Raw genomic sequence first — 24,287 nt, forward strand, 5'->3', positions numbered from 1 at the left:
TGCCTCCCACGGTCTATTTAAATACATGGGATCCAGACTCCTTCCCTGGCTTAAATTATTAGGATAGTCTGATTTTTGTTGAAAGTTGAATTAATGCAGGTAAACAAATGACATTCAGGGCATGAAATAAAGTGTGTGTTTATATCAAGAGTAACATTTCCTATTGCTAGTACAAAAGGTGGCCAGACACAACTTTGAATCCAAAAAATCCTGTTGGAAAGATAAGAAAGAATATTTATTTTTACCTCCCTCCCCTTTATACTTGTTATATTTACCCTCCCAAATTTTGATTGAACTTTGAGCCATAGCTAATTTCCATAATTCAGAATGGTCCTGTCCTATGTCAGGAGATATTATTTTTGGACTGAGGTAACAATGCCAGTAGGACACCACATGATAGGGACCTCAGTTTTTTGTCCAAATATATTGTGTATGATTTAATTGCCAATGGTTCCACTGGTTTATTACATTTGTTCTACAAGAAGGCCTTCTGGTGCAATTTTCTTTAAAGATCCCCTTAGGGTACTAATTAATGACGATTCCATAGGAATTATTTTGTAGCACCTCAGCCTTACTTGCTATACAATTTTTCCAAGTTTAAACATCTGCATCTTTAAATTAAACTTTATTTTGTTTATATTTGAACTTATTCAGATGGAACTGCAGGGTTTTAGATGGGAATGATTGTATTTTAAACTGTGCCCTGAAATCATATGCAAAGCAGCCTATGTTTATTTTTGGGGGGACTACTGCCAACCAGGCCTGTGTGTTCATCTGTAAACATCCAACAGCAGGTCCCAGGCATATTGGGGGATAATTATATTCTATGAGTATATTTATTTTTATCTCTTCTTTTTTAGGATTCATTGGCCCTCGGCTATCTACGGGCTCAGGTATCCAGGTACTGTCATTGGTATACACCTCAGTAACATGGTCCATCCAACTCACAGACCTAATTAAAGGAGGAAATGGGACATATGCCCAATAAGTGAAATTCTGAGTTGCTCCCATGTAGGGAGGCTTACCACTGTGGTGAGTACTGCCAGCATGGCCACCATCAGGTTACCAGTTGTTTTTAGTTTGTTCTGTGCTTTCAAGTTGTCCTTTGCCATCTGTGCAAACTTCTTGATTTGTCCCCATGTTGGAGAATTTGCCTGATGACTATTCTTGGTTTTCTCCTTCATCTCTGAGATGTTTATTTGCGCTATCACTCATATAGGGAGCTTTGGCTCTTCCCAGAGTCCTCTCTTCCTGCTGTAGCTCATGATAGATCTTCAGATGTTTGGTGGGCACCCATACAGGCACCTGATTGTTACCTGGAGAGACATAAGCAAATCCTCTTCCCCATATAATTATCCACCCTTTGATTAAGTTTAGTTAAAGGGCCAGGGAGGTTAGTATGTACTCTCATATGAGTGATATAGAAAGGGGAATGCCTTTGTTTTACTGCTTGCAGTAAAGAATGAAATACAAGATTAAGTTGGTCATTAGTCACATTTTGAATTAAGGCACATTCAATATTTTGCGTGGCTTGCACTACATAGGCTGAATCAGAAACAATGTTTACTGGATGTTTACAAGTTTTTAACACTGTTATCACAGCCAGAAGTTCAGCCCTTTGAGCAGAAGCAAAGTCAGTTTGAAAAACTTATTGTTTAAGTCCCACAAATGAGGCCTTTCCATTACTAGATCCCTCAGTAAACATAGTAATGGCCCCTTCAATGGAGGTTTTTTGAATAATGGAAGGCAATATCCATGATGTTAATTTAAGAAATTGGAATCTTTTGGATTTAGGATAATGATTATCAAGAACACCAATAAAACTGTCAAATTAACTTGCCATTCCTGGGAATTAATATAAACCTGCAGAATTTGTTGTTTGTTTAATGGAACTATAATTTGATTTGGATCATATTTCATTAATTTTGTTGTGCACAGCCTTGCTTGTTCTATTAGTACAGCAATTTAAGTACAGAGTGAGCGCTTTAGTTGTATTGTGAGGTAGAAAAAGCCACTCAATCAGATTATTCTGTTCAACAATAGCACCTGTAGGTGAGTGTTTAGTAGGAAAAACTAAAAACTGTAATGTCTGCATAGGGTCAAATTGTTTTACTTGTGCTTGTTGAATTTTTCTTTTCATTAATTGAATTTTCTCTAATGCCTCTTTGGATAAAGAGGGTTTACTGTTAAGATTAGAATTACCTCGTAAGGTAGAAAAGAGGCGAGAAATAGCATAGGTAGGAATGCCTAATGTGGGATGAATTTAATTAATGTCTCCTAATAATTTTTGAAAATCTTTTAGAGTTTTACAATTATTTTTTCTAATTTGAACCTTTTGAGGCTTAATAGTATTTTGTTCTACTTTAATTTCTAAATATTGAAAGGGAGTAGAAGTTTGGATTTTACTGGGGGCTATGATTAACCTGCTGGAGTTACAGCCTTTTCTAACTGTTTGTAGCATAGCATTAATTCCTCCATAGTTTCAGTTACACATAAAATATCCATGTAATGGATAATATAACATTTTTTGAATTGTTCTCTAACTGGCTTAATAGCTTTTCCAATGTAAGTTTGACAAATAGTCGGGCTATTTAACATACCTTGTGGTAATACTTTCCAATGGTATCTGTCTGCTGGTTCTTTGTTATTTACAGCAGGAACAGTAAAAGCAAATTTTTCATAATCTTGAGTAGCTAAAGGAATGGCAAAGAAGCAATCTTTTAAATCTATTACTATGAGAGGTCAGTATTTTGGGATCATTGTTGGAGGGGGCAGCCCTGGTTGCAGTGCGCCCATGGGTTGAATTACAGCATTAATGGCCCTCAAATCTGTTAACATTCTCCATTTCCCTGATTTTTGCTCAATAACAAACAAAGGAGAATTCCAAGGGGAGAAAGCAGGCTCTAGATGTCCCTTTTGCAATTGTTCCTGCACCAATTTTTTTAAAGTCTCCAGTTTTTCCTGTTTCAGTGGCCATTGCTCCACCCAAACCAGTTTGGCAGTTAACCAAAAGAGGAATGGGAGCCAGAGGCTCAGCAATGGCTGCTCCTAAAAATGATACCCTAATCCAGTTCAATCTGTTTGCTCTTTTAGTTCTAAAGGTTCTGGTTGGCCATTTTCATTTTTTCCCAGTCCATTTCCTAGGAGATATCCCATTTTTCTCATCATTTGTTTACTGTTACTACTATACTGATCCATAGGAATGATATTTCAGCCCCCTATTGTTGTAATAAGTCTCTACCCCACAGATTGACAGGAATAGGTGTAATAATAGGTTGAATTGTCCCTTCTTGGCCATCCGGCCCTTGGCATGGCAAAATTAAAGAACTCTGAAAAACTTCTGATGCAGCCCCTACTCCAATAATACCAACAGATGTCTTTTGTTTGGGCCAGTGTCAGGGCCATTGAATTAAAGCAATAATAGAAACATCAGCTCCAGTATCTACTAACCCTTCAAAGTCTTTTCCTTGAATGGTTACTGTACAAATAGGTCTCTTATCAGACACTTGATTAACCCAATATACAGCTTTTCCTGCTGGATTCGTACTACCAGAGCCTCCTATTCTTTTTACTGTGCTGCTCCCCAGTTTTGCATAAGGTAACAGTAACAACTGAGCAATTCTTTCTCCTGGGGAAGCAGATCATGGAGTTGAGGAACTAATAACCAATTGAATTTCTCCAGTATAATCAGAATCAATTAATTCCTGTATGTACAGTGACACCTCCTAAATTTAAACTAGATCTTCCAAGCAATAGACCAACTGTTCCTGAGGGTAAAGGGCCCCTAACTCCCATGGGGACCTTTTTTGGTGGCTCCCCAGGAAGTAAGGAAATGGGAACTGTACTGCAAAGATCTACAGCAGCACTGCCTATTGTGGTGGGGGACAATTGTTATATATTTGTAAGGAAACTGACTGTGCTGGATATGCCTCAGTTTGTTAAGGGGCCCAAGGTGGGCCCCTCTTCCTATTTCCCAAAAGAGGTTGCCCATCTTTGCTAAATTTAGAATGACACTGATTTGCCCAGAGATTGCCTTTCTTACACCAGGGGCAGATACCGGGATTTTTCTGTTGATTGATGGTAATAGTTTTTGCCTTTTGATTTCCTTTTCTACATTCCTTGTTTGTGTGTCCAAATTGCCCATGATTAAAACAAGAGCCAGAGAAATGAGGCATATTTTTCCCACCTTTAATCCAGCCATAGCTTGAGCTAAAAGAGTAGCCTTATTTAAGTTACCTTCAATGCTATCACAAGCCTTAATATATTCATCCAAATGAGGCTTCCCTCTCTTAGGTCTAATGAAATAAGGATATCTTTTCTCTGTAACATTTATTTTTTTCCATGCCTGTAAGTACGTAACTGAACAATGGCAACATTTTTCATTACTGCTTGATTGTCTAATTGGCCCCAATTAGGGCCCATACCCATTAACTGTTCAAAGGAAACAGGCACAGGCAGCTGTGCTTGTGTGTTTTCTCTTGCCTGAGTTTGGGCTTCATCAGCCCATCAAGTTTTAAACTGCAAGTACTGGGATGGAGTTAGAACAGATTTCATTAAAGTATCTCAGTCATATGGTATTAATCTACTATCAAGAGTCATATTTTTTAGTAAAGTTTGTACAAAAGGAGAATTTGGCCCATATTGACTAATGGCTTGCCTAAATTCCTTTAGCAACTTAAAATAAAAAGTGGCCCAATTAGTTTTATTCTCTCCTTCTTGCTGGATTACAGTAATGGGAAATTGCCATGCTTCAAGGTCTCCTTCAGCTCTAGCCTTCTCAATAGAATTTTGTATAGCACCACCAATCGCTCCAGGTTTTAATGTTGCCACTACAGGAGCAGTATGTTTTACAGCTAATTCATCATCTGACCCATTAAGGGGAGAGGGAGGAGGTGGCCATTCACTTAATTCAGCAGGTGGAATGGATGGGCTAGTAAAATACACCTTTTTCAGCTTCCCTTTCTTTTCTTTAATTTCCTCCTCTTCCTGTTCCTCACATTCAGAATCTGAAGTTAATTTTTTACACTTGTCTGCCTCTTCCTCATCTGAATCTGTCTCATCATCTGTTTGAAATGGCTGAAGAGCTGCCTTACCAACACCCACAGTGACCAAACAGAAACTGGAATTTTGGCTCCTTCTTTATGTGCCTTTTTAAAAATCTCTGCCAATTCTTTCCCATTCATCCAACTCCATTGTCCCTTGTTCTGGGAACCTTGGGCAAAACTGTTCTACAATACTAAAGAGTTTTAATAAATTCTGAGTACTAACTTTTACTCCCCATCTCCATAGTAAATCCCTTAAGAAATTTAATTAAGCAAAATGTTTACTTTCATTCTGTCCCATTGTTACCCTGGTTCTTCAGAGCGCCCAGCTTACCCACCGAGCTTCTTTCAGTCATCCTCAGGTGTCCTCTGACAATGCGTCCTCTGCTTCCACATTCCACATGCTCTAGCATTCCTTCACTGGGGTCTTCATAGCTCCATGTTGGGCGCCATAAATGTTGGGGTGATCAGACCCAACACCAGGCCATGGGGGCTACAAAGTCCGGCGGAGTCAAAGGAATGAAAAAAGAGAAGTAAAGAGTGCATAATGTGGGCCCAGGATGCCAACGCTGGTAGGGAGGCTGCAAAGGCCCCAAGCTCTGGGAGCCCACACTATTTATTGGTGATCAAACAAAGAAGCAGGTGGTGAGGACGTGTGGATGTGGGGGTAAGCAGGTGAGGGCATGAGGATGTGGGGGTAGAAAGGTAGCGGTGCATGAAGCATAGCTGTGACAGTTTAGCATTTTCTTTGACACATATAGAATACGCTCTGCTGCTTGAGATAACGGAGAACGTGTTTACAAGCCTGGGAGAGCTACCAACAAGTTTGTGCACATTCCAGAGGCCACGAGAGGTTTTACGCCCTGAGCCCTGGATTCCATCCAAGCCACGAGGGGTTTTATGCCCTGGGCCTAGATTTGTGGTGCAGCAGGGCAACCTTTCACCCTTTGGCACAGAGCTTGGTGTTCCAAGGGCCACGAAGGGTTTTAGACCCTGTACCCTGGACATCTTCCAAGACTCTTTTATATTATGACAGACAAGCCAGTCCCGCCTCAGCTCTTCTACCAACAGAAATCATCCTGATTTAGGGAGAATCCTAAATCTATGACTAAAATCCTAATCAAAGAAAGTGGAGAGAGATTATAGACATGAAGACAGGGAGGAAGGCCATGTGAAGATGAAGGCAGACATTAGAGACACATTTCCACAAACCAAGGGACTCCAGGAGCCACCAAAAGCTGGAAGAGGCAAGGAAGGATTTTCTGTAGAGCCTATAATGGGGGGATGACCCAGCTAACACCTTGATTTCACACTTCTTGCCTCCAGAATTGTGAGATAATAAGTTTCTGTTGTGTTAAGTCACCAAGTTTGTGCTAATGTGTTACATCATCCCTGGGAAAATTAATACACCCCTTCGACCAAAAAGGAGAATGTGAAAGTTTTCATGTTAGTGTGAAGTGTTTTATAAAAATCCTGACAAATAGAGTTGAGAGGGGCTATGAAAAAAAGGGTCTTATGCTTGTATGCCTCATGACAAAATTATCACAAAAGATTCTGTGAAACTACAGTCTTCTACAAAGGCCATGGAAACCTTTTGCAAAAAAACACTTCTGCAAGGACATCCACCCAGGAACTCTGTCTATCCTTAGACAGACATCATCACCCTTACTGTTGATCATTGTAGCCAAGGATAATTGCCTCAAAACAATTCTGTAATCTTTCTCATTTTTCATTAAAAAACTTTTGTTTTCCTTTATTTCCCTGAATATGCATATAGTTTACTATGGCATACATATTCCCATTGCAGTGCCCTACGTTCAAATAAATACCTTTTTCTTTTAGAGAACCTCTTTCTGTTTTTTAGTTTGACAAAGCACTTCTAAATTCTTTGGAATTTGTATCTTCTCAAACAGGGACTATTTCTAAACTATTTCTTCCCCACTATCACTGTCTTCTCTTTTGTTTCTCTATGTGGTGCTTGTTACTTTTTAGTTTTAAAAAAAATGTGCGATGAAATATTTAAAATATACAGAGAGTCATAAAGAATAATACAACTCTCCATTTGCCCAACATCCAGCTTAAGTTATAAAACATTGTCAACACAGTGAAATCTACAGTATATCCCTACCCTATGTCTTCCTCTGCTGCCCCTTAGAGGAAATCATGTTCCTGACTTTGTTTATTCCCAGGCACTTCCTGTAACATTACTAGATGTGTATTTAGCCCTAGGCAATACATTATGTCATTCTGCATATTTTTAAGCTTTGCAAAAATGGTATTGTGCTATGTGTATTCTTCTGCAACTTGTAATTTTTTTTCATTTCTATTATGAGATTTATCCATATTGGAATAGTAGCTCTGGTTCATTCATTTTTACTTATGTGTAGTAGTCCAAAAATAACACAACCTATCTATTTTCCTACGGTTGGACATTAAGGCTTTATCTTTTTTTCTTCTTTTATTTTTTTGCCATTCAAACCATGTCTGTTATACATGTCTCATGGAGTGCAGACACAATAACCCTCTAGGATATATACTTAGCAGTGGATCCAGGAGGTACTCTCTTCAACTTAATTAGATACTGCCAAATTACTTTCCAAAGTGTGTCCACCAGCAAGTGTTTAGTCATTTTAGCTGTTCTACATCCACACCAACACTTGATATTTACAGGTTTTTAATTTTTTAATTTCTGTCAATCTGAAGAGCATAAAAGAAAACTCATTTCTATATTAAATTGCATTTTCCTACTTACCAGAAAATTGGAGCGATTTTTCTTTTTCTTTTACTTTTTTTGAGACAGAGTCTCATTCTGTCACCCAGGCTGAAGTGCAGTGGTGTGATCTCAGCTAACTGCAACCTCTGCCTCCCGGTTTCAAGTGATTTTCCTGCCTCAGCCTCTTGAGTAGCTGGGGTTACAGGCACGTGCCACCACACCTGGTCAGTTTTTGTATTTTTAGTAGAGATGGGGTTTCACCATGTTGGTCAGGCTGGTCTCAAACTCCTGACCTCATGATCCGCCCACTTCAGCCTCCTAAAGTGCTGGGATTAGAGGCGTGAACCACTGTTCCTGGCCTCTTCTTTTCTTTTCTTTTCTTCCTTCCTTCTTCCTTCCTCTTCCTTCTTCCTTTCCTTTTTTTGGGACAGGGTCTTATTCTGTCACCCAGGCTGGAGTGCAGTGGCGTGATCTCACCTCACTGCAACCTCTGCCTCCCAGGTTCAAGTGATTCTCCCACCTTAGCCTCCCAAGTAGCTGGGATTGCAGGCATGTGCCACCACACCCGGGTAATTTTTGTACTTTTAGTAGAAGTGGGGTTTCACCATGTGGGGGAGACTTGGAGCAATTTTTCATATGCCTATATGCTATTTCTATTCTTTCTTTTGTAAATTGCCTATTATTCTCTTTTGCCATTTTTTTCTATTGAGTTGTGTGTCTCTTTCTCATTGATTTCTAACAGTTTTTACATATTCTGGATACTGAACCTTTGTTGGCTGTGAGTGTTGCCCATACTTTCTCCTAGTCTATGGTTTAACTTTTTACCTTCTGGGTGTGTTTTAGCTTTCTTTTATACTTTGTGCTTTTATATCTCATTAAGAAATTTCTTTCTCTCTCTCTCTCTTTCTTTCTTTTTTTCTGGAAACAGAGTCTTGCTCTGTCACCCAGGCTGGAGTGCAGTGGCATGATCTCAGCTCACTGCAACCTCTACCTTCCAGGTTCAAGGAATTCTCCTACCTCAGCCTCCTGAGTAGCTGGGACTATAAGCACATGCCACCAGGCCTGGCTAATTTTTTGTATTTTAACAGAGACAGTGTTTCACCGTGTTGCCCAGGCTGGTCTCAAACTCCTGAGCTCAGGCAATCTACCTGTCTCAGCCTCCCAAAGTGCTAGGATTACAGGCGTGAGCCACCATGCCCAGCCTTCATTAAGAAATTTCTACCATGAATTCACAACAGCATTTTCTAGTATTTTATTCTTCAAAGTTTTAAGTTTTGCCTTTTCACATTTATGTCTGTAATCCTTTTGGACTTATGTTTTCCTTTATGGTATGAAATAGAGATTCTTTTTATCACGTACATAATCAATTGTCCTTACCCCATTCGTTGAAAAAATAATCTTTTCCCCACTAGCACTAACGTAACACATATCAAGTTTTTATATATATATTATATATAAAAATATATAATATATATTATATGTATAAAACATATAATATATATTACATATATATAATATGTAAAATATATATTATCTATAAAATATATAATATATATAAAATATATATATAAAATATACACACACAGACACAAACATGGTGGGTATGTATATTGGTTGCCTATTAATACACAACAACTGATTCCAAAACTTAGCAGCTGAAAACAATAAATATTTATTATCTCACAGTTTCTGTGGTTTAAGAATCTGGGAATGGTCCAGCTAGGTAGTTCTGGATCAGGGTCTCTCACAAGACAGTGATGAAGGGGTTGACCAAAGCAGCAGTCATTTTGAAGCTCTACTGAAAAAGGATCCACTTGCAATTTCACTGTGTAGCTGATGGCAGACATCTGGCTCTCAGTGGCTGTTGACCAGAGACATTGGTTCCTTGCCATATGCATCTCTTCTTAGTGTTGCTCTCAACATGACAACTTGCTTACCCTCCAAGTGAGAGATGAAAGAAAGTGACAGAGAGTTCCCAAGAATCACAACCTGTTCATTCTCTAATCTCAGAAGTGACATGAAGTGACACCTTATCATGTCTGTCATGCTCTTTGTATCAGAAGTGAGCCACCAAATCCAGCCCATACTCAAGGTTAGGGAAGTAGACAAGACTGTGAATACCCAGAGGTGGGGATAATTGGGGTTATCTTAGAGTGGTCTACTACAGTTTCCATTTGTTGATCTATGCCAGCCTCCTCACCATACTGTCTTTTTTTCATTCTGTCTTAATTACTGTAGCTTGCAGAAAGTCTTGTTATCTGGTAGAGAATGTTCCCCTACTTAATTATCATTCAGTATGTCTTTCCTATTTGGGGCCCTAAAAATAGAACCTAGAATCTGCTTGTTCATTTTAATTGAAAACCCCTGGGCCAGGCATAGTGGCTCATACCTGTAATCCACTTTGGGAGGCCAAAGTGCTAGGATCACTTGAGCTCAGGAGTTCAAGTTGCCTGGGCAACATAGTGAGATGCTATCTCTACAAAAAATAAAATAAAATAAATTATCTGGGGTTGGTGGTGCATGCCTATAGTCTCAGCTATTTGGGAGGCTGAGGTGGGTGGATGGCTTGAGCCTGAGAGGTCGAGGCTGCAGTGAGCCGAGACTGCATCACTGCACTCCAGACTGGGCAACAGAGTGAGACCCTATCTCAAGAAAAGAAAGAAAGAAGGAAGGAAGGAAGGAAGGAAGGAAGGAAGGAAGGAAGGAAGGAAGGAAGGAAGGAAAGAAAAGAGAAAAAGAAAAACTCTGTTGGGGTTTCTGTTGGAATTTCATCACATGAACAGATTAATTGGTAAATGAATTGATATTTTATGATACTGAGTCTTCCTATTCATTTACATGCTTATGTCTCACGTATTCTAAGAAGCTCACCAGAAAGATTAATGCAAAAGGGCCGGGAACAGTGGCTCATGACTGTAATCCCAGCACTTTGGGAGGCTGGGGCGGGCAGATCACCTGAGGTCAGGAGTTTGAGACCAGCCTGGCCAACATGGTGAAACACTGTCTCTACTAAAAATACAAAAATTAGCCAGCATGGTGGCAGGTGCCTGTAATCACAGTTACTTGGGAGGCTCAGGCAGGAGAATCGCTTGAACCCAGGAGGGGGATGTTGCAGTGAGCCAAGATCACACCACTGCATTACAGCCTGGGTGACAGAGGAAGACTCTGTCTTAAAAATTATATATATATATTAATGCAAAAGAAGACAATTTGGGTGTCTTTTCAATAATTCAATGGTAACACACAATATATGCAGAGTTTGTGTATGGCCCCAATTGCTGAGTTTAAAAGGTTTAAGGTCTAGCTCCATATAGAAGTCCTGTAGTTCTAATAGACTGTGTTTTGATAAAATACCCTCAATAAGTTAGTATGAGGTGTGCACAACATTTCTGCTGAAATCCTTATCCTGCCCATCCTTCTGCAGTGGACATCTATGGTTCAATTTGCCTGGCCATCCTCTCTTCCCATAAGAACATCATCACTCTTCTTTTGGGGAATGCATCCTCACCAAACTCCAACCAGGTGGTCCTAATCCAGGTTTGCCAATCACAGTGCTTCAATCACAGGAGTAAGCACAGGTCATAGGCCAGGCCAATCACAGCTCCTTCTTGGATCTTCCAATTTGATAAAATCCAGGCTGGCTGGATAAAATCCAGAGGGAGAATTTACTTCCTCTCCTAGAGAGGACAGCTGCCAAATTTCTAGTCTCATGGAGCTGGTGTCTGACAAACTGAAGCTGAGATGCACAAAAAAGCGGAGATGAGAGATGGAGACATCTTGGTGGTGGCCAGGTGGCTAGTGCCATATATATCCCTGCCCAACCTCATTTTGGTTAGGTGAGCACCAGTCATTCCCATTTATTCTTTTAACAACAGGAAGTACTTAATGAGCATCTACTACTATGAGTCAGTCATGGAAGACACAGTGACGACTAAGCCTTCCAGTGAACACAAAATATATATTAAAGTAAAAAGTCCTGCAAGTTATGGACATTTGGAACCTAAGCAGACAAACCATGACTTAAATCTCATTTAGGCTGGGCACAGTGGCTACACCTGTAATCCCAGCACTTTGGGAGGCTGAGGCGGGAGAATCGCTTCAGCCCAGGAGTTGAGACCAGCCCTGGCAACATGGTGAAACCCCCATCTCCACAAAAAATACAAAAATTAACTGGGCGTGGTTTTGCAGCCTGTAGTCTCAGCTAATCGGAAGGCTGAGGCCGGAGGATTGCTTGAGTCCAGGAAGTCGAGGCTGCAGTGACTACAGTGAGCTGAGATCACACCACTGCACTCCAGCCTGGGCAACAGAACGAGACACTGTCTTATAAAAATTTAAAAAAAAGAAAAGGAAAAAAAAAGAAAACTTATTTAATTCTCACTAAATCCTGTTAGGAAGCTCAGAGAGAGGGTCAGTAATTATTGCAAGCTTCTGGCGCTAATATTTAGCGGAACCAAGACTTGAACATAGGTTTTCGACTCAACAATTGTTTTAATTACTCTGTGTTGCTTAAACTGAGAAACCTCTGAATCATTACAATTTTAAAAGAACAACTCACAGTTCTCAGTTTCCATCGGATTCCAATTTTCTACCAAATTGCAGTCCTGAGGTATGAATGGTTACCAAACTTTAGTTAAACAAACAAAATTAGTTCATTAAATAACAGAGAAACCACTCTGCCCAGCCTGCATTTTTTTTTAACGAGTTTGCCTCCTTTATGCGCAAGGCTCCTTGGGAGTTGTAGTCTGAGGCGCAGTCCTGTGGGTGGAGGCGCTGAGACTGGGACCCAATCAGCAGAGAGTCAACTTGCTCTCCGCGCAGCGATTGGCTGGAAGTCAGCGGTCGCCCGCCCACGGCGCCATCACGCGGTCCCTAGTTAAGGCGGCACAAGGCCGAGGCAGAGCGTGGCTCACTCCTCTGTTCCTTTGGGTCGGGTCATCTGTGATACTGCAGTGCAGCCATGGCAGAACCGCAGCCCCAGTCCGGCGGCCTCACTGACGAGGCCGCCCTCAGTTGCTGCTCCGACGCGGACCCCAGTACCAAGGTGGGCGCAGGACCGAAGGGAACGGCTCCCCGAGCCCCGCTAGGCCGGGACCGGGCCGCATTCTATCCAATCCCATCCCGCCGCCGCTGCAGGTCCGCCGGCCTCGGGCGGGCGGACGGGAGCGTGCTGGGAAGAGGGATAATGGTGTTCGATGGGGCGATGGTGGGGACCGCGAAATGTGGAGGGGATCCGTTGCCTCAGCTAGTTTCAGACTGCGACACTGTTTTGAATTGGCTTGTTTATGTTGCGACGGTGGCTGGAAGCCAGGCCAACCCGGGGTGAAGTTTCCCAAATCAGTCGCCAAGGCCCACGAGAACAGTAGTTTCAGAACTCTCAGAAATAGGTTCAAAGATGCCTGTCCTGTGCCAGTCCTGCCCAGCCTCGTTTTTCCTTACCACCCTGACTCCAGTCTTAACTCCTGCAAACTAATTTGATCTCTTTGAGTTTAACCGCGCCCAGAATTTCACTTTTGCTTGCATGGCCTTTGCTGTGGGTCACAACCGCCCTTCTTGCCTTCCTCGTCTTGGTGGGGCCCAGGAGAGATTACAGAATCACAGAGTTTGGATCTGAAAGGAATCTTAGAAATTCCTTCTCTTACCCTCTCGTTTTACAGTAATGACCCAGTAAGAGAAATGACCTGTTGCATACGAAGGCTTTCACTTACCGAACATGTCTTTACTGAGTAAGAATCAGTGTAACTCACTCAGGTGTGGTGTCTCGGTTGCAATGTTAAGATCAGACACAGTTAGTGGGCGCGGTGGCTCATGCCTGTAATCCCAGGGCTTTGGGAGGCCAAGGCGGGCAGATCACGAGGTCAGGAGATGGAGACCATCCTGGCTAACACCGTGAAACTCCGTCTCTGTTAAAAATACAAAAAAATGAGCCGGGCGTTGTGGCAGGGACCTGTAGTCCCAGTTACTCCGGAGGCTGAGGCAGGAGAATGGCGTGAACCTGGGAGATGGAGTTGTAGTGAGCTGAGATTGCGGCACTGCACTCCAGCCTGGGCGACAGAGAGAGACCCCATCTCAAAAAAAAAAAAAAAAAAAAAAAAAAAAGATCAGACACAGTAACTGCTGTTTATTCCAGTGATGTCATCAGTGTCTGTAAATGCCTTTGTATTTATTCATTTGACTACATCATTTGTAAAGTCCTTAAAGATTGAATATGTGCTTTGTGCAGACCTTTAAAAGGGATAGATAAGTGGTCCATGACTCTGGTCCCTGCTTGTTCTTTACCTTCAGGGCAAAGAGTCAGACTCCTCTCATTGCTAAAACTTTTGACTAGCACCTGGTACTTGGCTTAAGAAGAATGTTAGTCATTGCAAAATTAAGGGGGAAGGTTAAAAAAAAATCCCTGTCATACTCATCTCACTTGTATTTCCCTTAATATTCATACCTGGTTTTTTCATGCAATATAAATTGAGTCACTCAGTGTAAAATATTTTCCCAGATAACTAGGGGTTTTATGTAATGGGTTATTTCAAATAAAAAGGATTCCAGGGAGATCTTTATAAAATATACTAAGTAAATGTCCTTGCAGCTTAGTTTACATTCCATAGTATCTAAATTTCTCTTGATGATTTGGAGTAATTAATTTTGAGATCAGTAATTTTTGGCCATGGGAATACTACGTGGAGACATAAAATGGAATATATAATAATAGCTGGTATATATTGAGTGTGCCAGGCCCTGGCTTGGTTTTTAAGTACATTGTTTAATCCTAATAACAACCCTATAAAGAAGGCATAATTATGATCTTCATTTTACAAATAAGGACATGTAGGCACATAGAGGTGTTGAGTGATTTGCCCAGGGAGGAGCCCACACCTCCAGCCTCCACCCTCTTCTGCTTCTGGGGTGCTGACTCCAGCAGTAATTTTGGAATTTGCTATTGGAGGAACCCGCTCTCAATATTTCAATGTAGGTTCTTTCTATTTTCCATAAGTGTTGGCTGGCTGAGATATAGAGACAGTATAAAGAGAGAAATTTTACAGCTGGGCCACCAGGGGTGACATCACATTATCAGTAGGACTGTGATGCCCCCTGAGCCTCAAACCAGCAAGATTTTAAAGGGTTTCAAAAAGGGGAGGGGGTGTAAGAACAGGGAGTAGGAACAGAGATTACATGCTTCAAAGGGCAAAAAGCAGAACTACTGATAAGGGTCTAACAAAGATCACATGCTTCTGAGGGAACAGGACAAAGGGCAAAAGCAGAACTACTGGTAATGGTCTATGTTCAGCAGTGCATGTATTGTCTTGATAAGCATCTTAACAGAAAACAGGGTTCGAGAGCAGAGAACCAATCTAATCACAAATTTACCAGGGCAGTTTTTCCCAATCCTAGTAAGCCTGAGGGTACTGCAGGAGACCAGGGCATATCTCAGTCCTTATCTCAACTGCACAAGACAGACATTCCCAGAGCAGCCATTTATAGACCTCCCCCCAGGAATGCGTTCCTTTCCCAGGGTATTAATATCAATATTCCTTGCTAGGAAAAGAATATAGCAGTGTCTTCCCTACTTGCACATCCGTTTTTAGACTCTCTGCAAGAAGGAAAATATGGCTCTTTTTGCCCAACCCCACAGGCAGTCAGACCTTATGGTTGTCTTCCCTTGTTCCCTAAAAATCACTATTATTCTGTTCTTTTTCAAGGTGCACTGATTTCATATTGTTCAAACACACATGTTTTATAATTAATTTGTACAGTTAACACAATTATCACAGTGGTCCTGAGGTGACATACATCCTCAGCTTACGAAGATAACAGGATTAAGAGATTAAAGTAAAGACGGGCATAAGAAATTATAAAAGTATTATTTGGGAACTGATAAATGTCCATATTAAAATGAAATCTTCACAATTTATGTTCCTCTGCCGCAGCTCCAGCTGGTCCCTTCATTCAGGGTCCCTGACTTCCCTCAACAATTTGCCATAGAGGAAAATAAAAAACCTCAATGAAGGCTGGGCATGGTGGCTCATGCCTGTAATTCCAGCACTTTGGAAGGCTGAGGCGGGTGGATCACCTGAGGTCAGGAGTTCGAGACCAGCCTGGCCAATGTGGCAAAACTCTGTCTCTACTAAAAATACAAAAATTAGCTGGGTGTGGTGGTGGGCACCTTTAATCCCAGCTACTTGGGAGGCTGAGGCAGGAGAATCACTTGAACCCAGGAGGCGGAGGTTGCAGGGAGCTGAGATGATGCCACTGCATTCGAGCTTGGGTGACAGAGTGTGACTCTGTCAAAAAAAAACACAAGAAAACCTCAATGAATTAAATTCAGTTTGACCACTTGATACATTTACACCGTATGTAAAGAAGATAGTAAATACTTAGGGGATACTTGGATAAACAAGACGAGGTTCCCTCCCTTCACCAACTTATGTCAACTCTAATACACAATGGACCTGGGGTTAGTGTGCTATTGAAATTATAAGTCACCCTGGGATCACAGAGGAGGTAGAGGTTTTTAAAGGTAGCATCAGTGGAATGGGTTATGCACAGGATATTTGGAGCCTGAAGACCTGCATTTGAATCCCCACTTCTGTCACTGGCTGCAGACCTTGCCAGGGCACTTGGGCTGAGTTTGTAGAAAGAGCATAAACATAGAGAGCTGCTATGAGGATAAAATGACATGTATTATGTTCTCTAAACTATGAAGACTGATACAATTCAAGGTTGTGTTTCAGCTGTGGGGATCAGGGCACACATCAAAAAGACAGTGGTGATGTGGGCCCATGCCTCGATAGATGAGAAGGATTCCAACAGAGTACATGGGAAGGCATTCTAGATGAAGGAAACATCTTAGCAAAAATCTAGTTTTAGGATGGCAGAATTGCAATGCAGGGCAGGTACTGGAGGGTTAGTTAAATGTTATTGGTTGCAGATCAGGTTATCTCAGCAGTGGTGGGAAAGGCTAACATAGTAGGTTGGGGCCAGATTCTGGAGTCAGCTTTGAATGTCACATCTAAGGAAGTTAGATTTTATATAGATAGTGGGGAATGAGTCAGGGTTTTGAAGTATTCTATAAAGTAGATTGGAAGGATCCAAGTCTGGAGGTGATTAGGCCACTTAAAAAGCTCTTCCAGAAGGTGAGATAAATGATGAGGGTCTCGTTTGTAAAGAAGAGAGCAGCAGTGGCACAAAGTCAACTTATTTTTTGATCATTAGCATCTTCATTGTAAAAGAAGTCCAAAGAATGTATGGCTATACCCATTTTGGGCAATCTTTCTGGGCTAATTTTCTTTAAAAGGTCAGATTCTCCTGGCAACAGAGGGAGACTCCATCTCAAAAAAAAAAAAAATAAAAATGTCAGATTCTCCTTCCAAGTAGTGATCTCCTGGAGATCTTTCCTTTTTTACTGTCTGTATCTGTGTCCACTGATACAGTAGACAATGTCCTCAGTGTTGCCGTTATTTCTACCACCACTACCAATGTCTGTTTTCACATCATTCCACATATATATGAATATATATATGTGGGGCCCCTGTCCAATTGAGGTAGATTGGTAGAATTGAATGCAGTAGAAGGGAGAATAGGGAATGGAAAGGAGGAAGGAAGAAGGGCAATGGCCAGATACATGGCTATTCTAGGCATAAAGACTCATAATATATACAAAGGCATAATGACATCAGAGAACTGAGGCAGGGGCCTACAGGTAACACAGTGAATGAAGTTATAAGCAGTGGGACTTGAGGGAAGGGTGACCAGAATAATCACTGGGGTACTCAAAGAAAAGATGAGAACTCCCATTATATTCATTTGTTTTTCTCACCCTGTAATGATGTCTACTTAAGTGATAAGGGTATGAAATAGAAAATGTTTGAGATGACCAGTTTAGGGGAGTGGTGATAACCGTTGATGTTAGAGAAGTATACAGCTACACATGTGCTTGCAATTGGGACTGTCTCTCAAACGTGTTCAGGAACCACTGAAGTATTGATTTTTTTTTTTTTTTTTTTTCTTTTTTTTGACATGGAGTCTCTCTCTGTCACCCGGGCTGGAGTGCAGTGGCCGGATCTCAGCTCACTGCAAGCTCCACCTCCCGGGTTTACGCCATTCTCCTGCCTCAGCCTCCCGAGTAGCTGGGACTACAGGCGCCCGCCACCTCGCCTGGCTAGTTTTTTGTATTTTTTAGTAGAGAGGGGTTTCACCATGTTAGCCAGGATGGTCTCAATCTCCTGACCTCGTGATCCGCCTGTCTCGGCCTCCCAAAGTGCTGGGATTACAGGCTTGAGCCACCGTGCCTGGCCGTTGAAGTATTGATTTTTAAGCCAAAAATGACATGACAGGGTTTTCTTTATGGAAAGATCACTCCAAATTGCATGCACATAAGCCTACGAAAAGCAAAGAGATAATAGTCTAGGCAGGAAGTAGTGAGCACTTCTTGCTTTCCTCAAGATACACTGAAGGCAGTTGAAAAGCTCATTTTAAAAAGTCTGGAGAAAACAACTTTGTTCACTTTTGTTTTGTGGAAGATATGACACCTAGTAATAAAGAGTTAACAAACCCTTTCCCCTTTTAAAAATTTGACTTTTTGTTAACTCCCTAGTTTCCCAGGAAACAATGAAAAATCGTGTTTGTTGCTTATGGTAAAAATAACCCAATTGGTAAATTGCATCTGGAGAGGGAGAATTGTAAATACCTGAAAGGAAGCCATAGCTTTGGACTTCCCTGATTGTAGTGACTCTTATAACTGTCCCTTGTGGAGATTCTGGATGTTCTGCCTATGGAGTTGCTACTAGAGATACTGGCTCCTGTGGTACACGGGGCCTTCTGCCCTAGAGTGATTCTCGTTCATACCCAGTGTGAATCTTCTCCCTGTACCTGACCTGTGTAGACTGCTGTAAGGACTCCCACTGAAGAGGAACACCTACCTGATACTTCTTTGTTGGCAATCTGTGTTTTTCTAACTTATACCCTTTTGAGTAAACTGGTACCATGTAAGGCCTATGGCTATGGTTGTCTTACAAGTCTGGATGTTTAGTTGAGCCTTAAGAAGACTTTTGGGGCCGGGCCCGGTGGCTCACGTCTGTAATCTCAGCACTTTGGGAGGCCGAGGTGGGCAGATCACGAGGTCAGGAGTTCGAGACCAGCCTGACCAAGATGGTGAAACCCCGTCTCTACTAAAAATACAAAAACATTAGCCAGGCGTGGTGGCACGTGCCTGTAATCCCAGCTACTTGGGGGGCTGAGACAGGAGAATAGCTTGAACTTGGGAGGTGGAGGTTGCAGTGAGCTGAGATTGTGCCATTGCACTCCAGCCTGGGTGACAAAGCAAGACTCCGTCTGAAGAAAAAAAAAGAAGGCTTTCTGTTGGGAGCAGTATAACACTTTTGAAAGTTATTTGAGAGACAAAGTAGATAGTCTCTAAAGGGAATTGGTCTCAGTCTTATTAAGGTCAAAACACAACACTGTTTAAACCAGAGAAATTTTTTAATTTCTGAAAACATGGCTAATGCAAGTGTAGAACTTCTCCTTTCTGCAGACTGAGGATAGTAGAGGTGCTATGGTCTGAATGTGTCCCCTCAAAATTCATATTAGTTGAAATCCTAATCCCTGAGGCAGGTATTAGGAGGTAGGGCCTTTCAGAAAGGGATTAGGTAGGTCATGAGGTCAAAGTCTTCATGATTAGAATTAGCATCCTATACAAGAGACTGTAAAGAATGATCAAGCCCTTCTGCCATGTGAGGTCACAGTGCAAAGATACCATCTATGAGGACAGAGACTAAATTTGCAAGTGCCTTGATCTTGGACTTCCTAGCCTCCAAACCTGTGAGAAATAAATGTTTGTTGTTTATAAGCCACCCAGTTTATGGAATTTTTGTTACAGCAGCCTAAATGGACTAAGATAAGAGGCAATGGAGATTTTAACTTTAAGTAAGATGTAACCTCTTACAAAGCTCTCTAGTAATACTTCTAGAGAAATAAGAATCTACATCACTAGAAGTAAATTTGAGATTTCGTAGGGAGAAAACACAAAGTCAAACAACCTTTTTGTCATTGTTGTGGCTTTTTGACCAGTTTTGATTCATCCTGAAAATAGACATATTGTAACCAAATACACTCTTATCCCATTGTGAGAGGCAGTTGTATAAAATTCATTTAGAGACTCTGCTTCTGACAAGATGAAGTAGACATACTTTTCCTTATTCCTCCTGCTAAGTACAACTAAAAACTCTGGACATGATATATAAGACAAACACTGAAAGACTCTGAAAGGTGGGGAGAAGAAGGTAGACTGGCTAGGGACCTTGAGACCCTAGAAACAACAAGGTGATGAGTTTCCTAAGTTTTCTTTTTGCCTAATATAGATCAGACTTGAAGCTGAAGAAGCTAGTAACCTGGAAATGCTGATGGACATAGACCAGAGAAAAGCCTAATGAAAGCCTGCTCTCTAGCCACAGGACCTGGAAGTGGGCAGTCTTACCTGGCAAGAAAGAAAACTTTTAGACAATAACTGCTCTACTCCAATTAAGCTCCATAGGAAACACTGGGGCCTCAGTCCCACCCATGACAGCAAAAGCTGAGTGGGGAGCCTAGATTTTCACCCAACCAGATGTAATGAGCTGTCCAGCCTTTCCCTGCCAAGGTGAGTAGGGAGCCAGGACTTTCATCCTGCCAGGCTTTCCCCTCTTGGGGAAAAATCCCCTTTAGGAATGAGGAACCTAAAATTCCACCCCAACCCAGCAGTGGAAATATTTAAGATAATTATAAGTGGGAGAAGGTACAGGGATTTAAAGAGAGGTGAGGTTTCTGTACCTTGTTCAAACTAATAAAATGATGTCACCAAATGACTGATAAGTTACGTGTGTGTATATACATATACACATGTATGTCTGTATATATGTGTATGTGTATATGTATATATACACCATATGTGTATACATCTATAGTAACACCTAGAGCCACTGCTTAAAAAGCTATAAAAAGAGATACATGCAAAAACACTATAGATAAATCAAAATTGAATTTTAAAAATGTTCCAGTGACTCAGAGAAAGGCAAAAAGAAGAAAGAAAACATTAAAAAAAGAAAGAACAAACAGAAAACAAACATGAATAAAATGGCCAACTTAAGCCCTAACATTTCAGTACTTACATTAGATATAAATACATTAAGAGACAATGATTGATAGAGTGGATTTAAAAACGTGCCTCAGCTGTATGCTGTCTACATGACACTCACTTCCAATATGATAGAAACGAGTTAAAAGTAAAAGGATAGAAAAGATAAATCATGCAGATATTCATCAAAAGAAAGCAGGAGTGGTTATCTTGATATCACATAAGGTAGATTTTGGAGCAAAGAAAATTACCAGACATAAGAAGTACATTAGACAGTGATAAAAGAGTTGTGATTGACCAAGATGACATAGTAATTATAAATGTATGTTGCTAAACAGCAGAGCTATCAAACACATGAAGCAAAACTGATATAACTGAAAGGAAAAATAGAAAAATCTAAAATTATAGTTGGAGACCTCAACACTACTTTTTCTTTTTTTTTTTTTTGAGACATGTGTCACTCCTGTCACCCAGGCTGGAGTGCAGTGGTGCTGTCTCAGCTCACTACAGTCTCTGCTTCCTGGGTTCAAGGGGTCCTCCTACCTCAGCCTCCTGAGGAGCTGGGACTACAGGTGTGCGCTACCACACCCAGCTAATTTTTTGTATTTTTTTTAGAAATGGGGTCTTACTATATTGCCCAGGCTGGTCTTGAACTCCTGGGCTCAAGCAGTCCACTCACCTCGGCTTCCCAAAGTGCTGGGATTACAAGCTTGAGCCACCATGCCCAGCCAACACTCCTCTTTCAACAATTGATAGAACTAGACAGAAAATTAACAAGGAAACAGAAGAACTCAACAATACCATCAACAAATAAGATCTAATTAGTATTTGTAGAATGTTCCACCCAACAACAACAGAGTTCTCCTTTTTTTTTCAAGTATCTGTAGAACATATACCAAAGTAGACCATGACCTGAGTCCTAAAGCCAACTTCAGCAAATTTAAAAGAATCGAATGATATATTCTTCAGCCACAGTGGAATCAAACTAGAAATTAGTAGCAGAAACATAATAAGAACATCTTCAAGCACTAGGAAACTAAACAGCACACTTCTAAATAAATTTTCCATGGATCAAAAAGGAAGTCTTGGGAAATTTTTAAATATTTTGAGCTGAGGCCGGGTGCGGTGACTCACGCCTGTAATCCCAGCACTTTGGGAGGCTGAGGCGGGCGATCACGAGGTCAGGAGATTGAGACCATCCTGGCTAACATGGTGAAACCCCATCTCTACTAAAAACACAAAAAATTAGCCGGGCGTGGTGGTGGGTGCCTGTAGTCCCAGCTACTCGGGAGGCTGAGGCAGGAGAATGGCGTGAACCTGGGAGGTGGAGCTTGCAGTGAGCTGCGATCACGCCACTGCACTCCATCCTGGGCGACAAAGCAAGACTCTGTCTCAAAAATATATGTATGTATATTTTGAACTGAATGAAAATGAAAAAGGGATCGTAGCTAAACAGTGCAAAGGGGGAAATTTATGGCACTGACTGCATACATTATAAAAGAGGAAAAGTCTCAGATTAATAACTTAAGCTTCCTCCTAAGAAACTAGAAAATGAAGAGCAAAATAAACCCAAAGGAAGCAGAAGGAAGGAAATAGCAAAGCAGAAATTAATGAAATTAAAAACAGAATATCAGTAAAACAGAGCTGGTTCTTTGAGAAGACCAGTAGAATCGACAAACCTGTAGCAAGACTGACAATGAAAACAAAGAAGCACAAACTACCAATATCAGGAATGAAATAGGGGATACACTACAGACCTTTCTGACGTAAGAAAGATAAAGGAATACTAAAAACAACTTAGTATACATAAATTTGACAACTTGAATTGGATGAATTCCTTATCCAATATGAATTCATATGATGAGTCCTATAACTTAAGGCAATTGGATTTGTGATTAACAAACTTCCAAAGAAGCTCTGTCCAGACCCAGGTGATTTCACTGGAGAATTCTACCAAATGTAAAAGAAGAATTAACATCAATTATACGTAACCCCTTCTAGAAAACTGAAGACAGGAGAACACTTCCCAATTCATTTGATAAAGCTAATATTACCCTGATACCAAAAACAAATGAAGACAGTACAACAAAACTACAGACCAATATCTCTAATGAATATAAATGTAAAAACCCTTGACAAAATATTAGTAAACAGAATTCAACAATATATATAGAAAGAATTATACACCTTAACCAAGTAGGGTTTATATCTAGGATGCAAGGCTGGTTCAGTATACAAAAATCAGTCAGTATAAACCACCATATTAAGAGGGTAAAGAAGAATCACATGATCATATCAGTTGGTACAGAAAAGGCATTTGACAAAATTCAACACTTATTCATTATTTTTTTTTAAGTTCAGAAAAAAATAGGAATAGAGGGGCATTTCTTTAACTTGATAAAGAGCTTCTTTTGAAAAGTTAGAGCTAATATTACACTCAGTGGTGGTGCTTTCTCCCTAATTTTGATAATAAGACAAGGATGTCTGTTGTTACCACTCTTATTTGACAAAGTTCTGAAAGTTCTAGACAGTGGAGTAAAGCAAGAGAAGGAAATAAGAGACATATAGGTTGGAAAGGAAGAAGTCAAACTGTCCTTATTTGAGGATGACATGATTGTCTATATAGGGAATAATAAGTAATTTACAAAAAACTCTCAGAATTCATAAGTGAGTTCAGCAAGGTTGCAGGGTACAAAATAAACATACAGAAATCAATTGCATTTCTATATACTAGCAAAGAACACACAGGCACCAAAAATTTAAAAATACAGTACCATTTACAATTGCCCAATAAAATGCAATACTTAGATATAAATCTAGTAAACATTTACAGGACGCATATGCTGAAAACAGCAATGGTGATGCAAAAAGTCATAGATCTGAATAAATGCAGAGATTTATTGTGTTCGTGATTGGAAGACTCAGCATAGCAAAGATGTAAATTCTCCCCAAAACAATATATGTGTTTAACACGCTCCTTATCAAACTTTTTAAAGACAGAGACAGGGTTATTCTAGATTGAAAGGCAAAACAAAAAAACTAGAATAACTAACAGTTATGGAAAAGAATGAAGTGGGAAGAATTTGTCTACCTGAGTTTAAAACTTACATAGCTACAGTAGTCACTACTCTGTGGTATTGGCAGAGCGATAGAACATTGAAACACGATAGAGAACCCCAAAATATATCCACACTAGTATGCCCAACAGCTTTTTGACAAAGATGAAAAGCAGTTCACTGGAGGAAGGATAGGCTCAACAAATGGTGCTGAAGCAATTGGACATCCTTAGGTTAAAAGTGAAGCTGTACCTGATTCTCATCCCTTATGCCAAAAAAAAAAAAAAAAACCAAATCCATTTACTGGTGCTTAAAGGGGCCTTAATCCTTTGGTTCACATCCTTGCCTCACTTTTTTTTTTTTTTTTTTTGAGACGG

The 24,287-nt window shown here is 40.6% G+C and overlaps 1 protein-coding gene across 5 annotated transcripts in view; it reads left to right on the plus strand.

Moving 5' to 3' along the window:
* Positions 1-12,589: 12,589 nt before the first annotated feature.
* GLO1 (glyoxalase I) overlaps positions 12,590-24,287 on the plus strand; it is a 56,315-nt gene continuing 44,617 nt past the window's right edge. For all 5 annotated transcript variants that reach the window (XM_023212709.2, XM_023212713.2, XM_023212714.2 and 2 more), the window contains exon 1: positions 12,590-12,796. In XM_023212709.2, coding sequence (XP_023068477.1) covers positions 12,713-12,796 — 84 coding nt within the window. In that variant the 5' untranslated portion in view covers positions 12,590-12,712. The remainder of the gene's footprint in view (positions 12,797-24,287) is intronic.

The sequence above is a fragment of the Piliocolobus tephrosceles genome, chromosome 5 (assembly GCF_002776525.5).
Source record: "Piliocolobus tephrosceles isolate RC106 chromosome 5, ASM277652v3, whole genome shotgun sequence".
NCBI classification, from domain to species: domain Eukaryota; kingdom Metazoa; phylum Chordata; class Mammalia; order Primates; family Cercopithecidae; genus Piliocolobus; species Piliocolobus tephrosceles.